The 7049-nt window shown below is 32.7% G+C and overlaps 1 protein-coding gene across 1 annotated transcript; it reads left to right on the forward strand.

Moving 5' to 3' along the window:
* The first annotated feature begins 1900 nt into the window (after window positions 1-1900).
* LOC133825323 (uncharacterized) lies at window positions 1901-2353 on the forward strand. Its single transcript, XM_062258282.1, has one exon. It carries the CDS (start codon window positions 1901-1903, stop codon window positions 2351-2353), a length of 453 nt encoding a protein of 150 aa, XP_062114266.1.
* The last annotated feature ends 4696 nt before the right edge of the window (window positions 2354-7049 follow it).

The raw sequence follows: 7049 nt of genomic DNA on the forward strand, positions 1-7049 counted from the left end.
TACAAAATTCCTTGTGAACATGGCTCGCTAACTTGTCCATGCCACCATTTTGAGGTAAACAAGAGTCTCTGGTCCTTGAATAACCTCGGCGCGTCCGCCCATGGAGTTACGTCTTCATATCCTTAGTAACTCGAGTTACGTCTTCTTTATCCTCAGCAACCCATTTTGATGTATCACATTCATCACGCTAACATCCATTCAAAACAATAACATATTGATACAAGCTAACATATCATCACACTAGGGGATTCATAATTCATAACATTTCATTCATACAACTGTCTTACCATTCATAGCATAAACAAACATAAATTCTATCTAACTTCCTTACCTCAGGTCCGAGCTAAGTAAATTCACAACCTATCAACGAGCCTATACCATAATCAAAACGACATTTCTTAGCTTCATAAAATTACTATTTTGCCCTTTCATACAACTCATGTGTGCATATGCACACATAATAAGAGTTACACACAACATGCAAATATACTTAATTACACATATGGCCATAAAAGAAAAATGCTCATTTTACCTATTTTGCATGCATGATCTTTCTATAAAAACCACATGGTTGAATAATAGACATAATTTTGGACGTAAAAGTGGATTTGCATGTAACATGGATACGTGGGAACATTGCGTAATTGTGACGTTTAAAAACGATAATTCTACACGTCTTACTTCTATCGTTTTAAAATTAATAGACTTGTAACATGCTTTATTTTCTTAAAATTTCTAGGTTGATTAAATCTCTCAAAACATTATTTTATTTTATAAAATAATTTTATTTAGCTTAAAAGAATATGTGATAATTTCATTTATTATTCTCAAATTACAAAGAATTAACAAAAGCTTGGAATTTATTTAAAATACCTATGATTACTATGTTTCCTTAGAAAAATCAATTTTAATATTGGTTAATTGTGTTACATAAATGATGTGAGAAAAATATATTTTAAGTGTGGAAAAAAAATATAATTTATTTGAATTATTTAAGACTTAGTTTTTATGTAATATAAATTCATAAGTGGCAATTAAATAATCATTTTAAACTTTTTAAACCAAACTTTCAGCAACTATTTAATTTCTTTATTAATCACAAATAAATTGAATTCAATATTTTTCTCAATCAAAATAAAGAAAAATCATAACTATCAAAATATGCATTCATACCATATTAAAATACCATTTTTAATATTACCATAATTTAGGGTATTAATTTTTATTTCAAATACTCATCAAATTCATTTTATTGAAACACACTTCACATTTTTTTTACAAAAATTCCAGCAACCATTTCTATCATTAAAATCACCATATTGAATTTAAAACCTCATATTTTTCTAAAAATATAATAAAAATTCTGTAGGTATATTTATTTGAGTAAAATATCATTTTATTGTGACTTAAAATACCCTATTTAATTTCATAAAATCAACATAGCATTATGGACATTACTTATGCATGCAAATCACTTTTCCATCAAACTTTTTACCCAATTATTTACAAAAAAATCAGCAAGCATAATTACTCATGAAATTCATCTTTTATCTCAAAAATTTCACATAAAATCGTACATGTCCAAAATCCTATCATGCTCTTATTATACAAATAGTTCTAAGAATATCACTAACACATATTCATATGCAATCTTATAAAACCTTTTTCTATTCCAATGAATTAATACATGAATCCAACAAAACAATAACAACAACATACATTAATACATAAATACCATTTGAGGAACAAGTTCAGCAAAGATGAGGTGATTGTAGCTGGTATTTCTGGAAAGTTTAAACCTGCTAAGCTGTATAACAGTAGTTTAAACCAGCAACTGGCAGCCTATAAAAGAACTATTTGGAGTCGTTGAATTCTTCCTAAGCATAGATTTGTGTTATGGATGGTGGTTAATTCATTTCTGTTAACCAGAGATAATCTTGCAAAAGCTAACATTCAGATATCTAGTTTTCTTTGTCCTGTCTGTGATGAGCATTTGGAGAGCCATCAACATCTTTTTTTCGACTGCTGTTTATCCATGAAGGTGCTGGGTTTTATCTTCACCTGGATTGGGTTTCCTGCCTGGTCTTCTAAGTTTTCGGCTTGCACAGTTAGTGTTAGTGCTGGGAATAATAATAGATTTAGTCTCACTTTGAATATGATTCTTGCTGCTGTGGTTTATAGTATTTGGAGGAATAGGAATAGGTGCTTATTTGATGGTTATTCACTGTCAACGTATTGTATAGCCAAAGAGATTATTACTTTAGTGAAATATAGAATGTATATGGTTCAGATTAGGAAAGATGGCCCTCTTTTCAAGCTTTTCTTGAAGAAGCTCCAATTGTATGTAATTTGAGGGTGGGTTCTTGACTGATTGTTGGATTCGGTTTGGGCTGTAGCCTTGTGTGTATATGTTTGTCTTGTTCAATGAAGTTTATTCCTTCTTGATAAAAAAAAATAAAAAATACATAAACACCATTATTTACATATGCCTTTATATTAAACCTAACATGTTTCTATCATTATTTTCATGCATCTTATAATTTATTCTTCCACAATATCATATGCATCCTATCAAAATTTCACGGATCCAAATATCAAGATTGCCAATTATCATTTTACCCAAATTACATAGGTCCTAAAACATGGATCTAATATATTGAAAATCATAAAACATCAAACAAAATATAAAGATGATCCTTAGGTATGCCTAGGCCGAAATCCCCATATTTGCATTCATAAATTACCACTAATCATTATACAAAGAAAATCAACATCAATACCCTTCATGCAAATCAAACAACTCATTATCAACAAGATATCAAGAACACAAATTACCCATTTTTCCTACCCAAAACATAAATCCCCTTTAACCATAATCCCTCTAATAATCTATTCATCAAAACCAATAATCACAAAATTTAGGGAGAGATTTCAATACCTCTTCTTGATAGAAAATCAAGAATCCAATCCAATCAAGAATCCAATAACCTCCTTGCTCAAACCCTAGGGGTTGTTTATTTTGAATAATCAAGATGGAGAAGAAGATGAACAAAAGTTAGAGACAACCCAAAATACTAGATTAATCAAAAGGAAAAACAACCAAAAACCTTACCCTAGCTTGAACCCTTTCTTCTTCTTCTTCCTTTCTTCTTCTTCTCCTTCTCTCTAGAAATGGCAGCCACTCCTCTTAGCACACCACTCCTTCTCGCTATTCTCTCTCTATGCCACGGCCAAATGGCCCTTTTTTCTCCAGAACCCCTTTTTAATTCCTATTTTCCCCATAAAGCCATTACCAAAATTGATGGTAATTTCCCTTATTCACTCTTCAATTAAGCCTAAAATCGTTTATAACAGAGGTTGATTTATTTGAATTAAAATGGTCAAATTTTCCCTTACCCAATATTAGCTAAAATTCCCCAAAAATCATGTCTAATTGATTGAAAAATGTAAAGGAAATAAACCACTTCCTCTTCCTACACCAAACCGTCCACTCTTCTCATTTCCCCTTTCTTTTTATATTTTTTTCTCTTTTATTTAATTTATGTTACTCAATAATATCAAATAAATGGAAATTATAAAATGTGTAGAAAATCCACACATGTGCATCTTATTACCATGTACTTGCACACAGTAAATTACTAGGGTGCATCACTATCTACCATGCACCTTAGTGCATTCAACCAAATCTCACATAATCACATTTTTAAAATAAAATAAATACAAATTATTTAACAAGTAATTTTCATAAAAATATTCTACAACAATTCTAACAATTAAATAAAATGACAAACAATCAAGTAAAACAAACAACAACTAAATAAAATAAACAACATTTAAATAAAACAATTCATCACACTTAACACTTAAATAAAATAAATCACAAAATTTTAATAATCTAAAAAAAAAATTTGGTGCACTACAAAGTCTTAGTACAACATTTCATCCTCAGACAGGCAGTCAGTCCGAGTGTACCATATAGATATTAGAAGTCATGTTGCGCGCTTGTGTACTTGATTTCGAAGGATCATGGAGTAAGTATTTGCCACTGATAGAGTTCTACTACAACAATAGCTATCAGTCAACGATCGGGATGGCACCTTACGAGCTACTTTATGAAAGGAGGTGTCGATCGCCGCTACATTGGGATGAGGTAGGAGAAAGGCAACTACTTGGACTCGAAGCTGTTAGAGAAGCTCAGGATGGAGTAGCGCTGATTAGACAACGTATGCTCACAGTTCAGAGTCGTCAGAAAAGTTATGCGGATGCCAAGCGGCGTGTTGTGGAATTCAAAGTCGGAGATCAAGTTTTCTTAAGAATATCTCCTACGAAAGGTGTGAAGCGGTTCGGGAAGAAAGGCAAGCTTAGTCCCAGGTTTATAGTTCCTTTTGAGATATTGGACAAAGTGGTAGCGGTTGCATATAGATTAGCCCTACCGCTAGCTTTAGCAGATAGTCTCAATGTGTTCCACATCTCGATGCTGCGTAGATATGTGTCAGACCCATCTTACGTCCTCAAGTATGATACGATAGCACTCCAGAAAGACTTGAGTTACGAGGAACAGCCCGTTAGCATCCTAGATAGAAGGGTGAAAGAATTACAGTCTAAGAGTATTCCGATAGTCAAGGTCCTATGGAGAAATAGTTCTAAACGGGAGGCAACGTGGGAGTTGGAGGAGGACATGCAAGCTCGGTATCCGGAATTGTTTGTTAAGTAAATTTCGTGGATGAAATTCTTTGTTGTAGGGGAGAATTGTAGAGTCCCAGAATGTTTACTTAGTTAGCTAGCTAGTAGTAGTTGTAGTATCTTAGATTTCGTGGATTTTTGTTCAAACTGGGACTTACTTGGAAAGTCCTAGCAATAGTTATGGATTTTATAAGTTTAACCTATAGTTGAAGAATATTAACTATAACATAATGTTTGATTAATATTGCTGGTTATAAATATGATAATTATTGTAACCTAAGGTTTAGATAGAGCCAATAAGAATATGACACTTGTCACGAGCATGGTTATTCCTAAGGTTTAGATAGAGCCAATAGGATTATGACACTTGTCATAATCCATGATTATTAAGGAATTATTATTTTAATGATAAAATAAGGGAATATAAGACTTAGTCTTCACCAGAATCTGTTAGGGTCATAATTTGACTCAGTGAAAGTAGTTATCCAACCTTAATTAGGCTGAAAAAGTTCAATTACGTGTTTAAAATAATCACGTATGCCGATATATCGCAGCACTAGAGCCGATATATCGCCTGACGCTGAATATGGAAAACAAGTAGACGTTGCACGATCATACGAACGGAGGCTCGGGATTAGGGTCCAGCCGATATATCGTCACATAGGGGAGATATATCGCCCATATTTAATTAATTTTTTTATTTTTGTTTTAATTTTTGAAAACCACCTTTGACTCCGTAGACCTACCTCTGTTAGTTTTGACCGAGTCTTCAGCCTATGATTGATGAAAAATCAATTATCTTCAATTAAACTCACTATTTTTATTCAAATCAAAATGGGGTTAGTTTCACTCCTTTCCTCTAGAAATAGGACCTAGTACCCAGCCCTTTCACTTACTCTTCAGCTGTGATCAGACTCCATGGTGCTAGTGAGACCATAAGAGTGATACACTTGGGTGGGAAAGAAAAAAAAGCTTTATCATTCTTAAGCTTTATCAAACACTTGGGAAGTAAGGATTAGAGTATTTCAGTATTGGAGTTAGGCCAGTCTATAAGGTCAACAAAGGTACCCTTATTCTTAAGTTCAATTCTGTTTGATTCCTTAGTCTCTTTAGTTTTCAATCAGGTTCTAAATTTTATTATGGTTTTGTGGTTAGGTTTTTAAGTTCTTTGAACTTAAGCTGTCTTTTCAGTAAGTTTTCCTTTGGTGGTTTAGTTCTATTCTTGTTATCTCTTTCCTTTAGAAATACTCACTATTCCATTGCTAGTTTTAGAAGTATTCCAAGCCCCGCATTTGTTCCCATATCCCGGTTTTGGTAAGGAAAATAGGATAGTTTCTATATGCTTATATGTCGTGTTATGTATAATATGTTATGATAAGTTTATGTTATAATATGTTATGTTATGTTTTTTTTTTTTTTATGTTATCTAGGGCTCATAGTTGCTTACCTAGCAAGTCCTAGTGTTTATCATTTTCATGGTTTAGAGTTATGGTTTACCCTACCTCAGATATTAGACAGGGGACCTAGATGGGTTATCATATACTACCATGTGATCTAATCTACCTCAGATATTAGACACGGGACCTAGATGGTTTATCGCATGCCATGTTAATGAGTTAATGGCCATTAATATTGTAGTCCTATATGATATATGTTTTTATAGCCATATGTGTTTATAGTGTATGCTTATGATATATGATATATGTTTTAGATAGTCTTGTGTTTTTTTATAGTATTTGATGTAGTCTTATGCTTATGTTTTCGATGTATGTTTTGTTGTTCGTAGATTTTCCTTCCTGGGCATTAGGCTCATTCCTTTATTTTTTCTTAGTGTGATGTAAGATACTAGATACGGAGGCGGAAGGATTCTTGGTAGCATGGCATGTGTGTTGAGGATGAATGGAACTGATGGGTTGTGTGTCGATCGAGGATGATGTTTATTTTAGTCTTTTGAAATATGTCTCTTTTGTAGTTCCGCATTTAGTTTTTAACAATTGAGTTAAAGTTATATGTTTTTTTTAAACAATGGGTACCCATGCCATATTTTCTATTATTTTGTATTTGTTACAATATTTTGAGTTTTAATAAAGATATATTATTTCTTATGTATCTTTCCAAAATAGTAGCAATGTCTAGTAGTTTTAATGGTCCAAGGTCTTAGAAATAGTTGGGTCATTACACGGTTGGGACAAGAGAGAGTTTTCTGCTTGTTTCCTTGTTTCTACAAGCCTCTAGTGCCTAAACTATCCTAAGGTAAGTCTATCCTATTAATAAAATGACCATAATGCCCCTTAGTAAACCCTTATCTACTAATGCCCCTCAAGGCAAAAACGTCATTAGGCACTTTCCCCGCTAATCCTCGAATT

Source organism: Humulus lupulus, chromosome 3, assembly GCF_963169125.1.
Source record: "Humulus lupulus chromosome 3, drHumLupu1.1, whole genome shotgun sequence".
Classification (NCBI taxonomy): domain Eukaryota; kingdom Viridiplantae; phylum Streptophyta; class Magnoliopsida; order Rosales; family Cannabaceae; genus Humulus; species Humulus lupulus.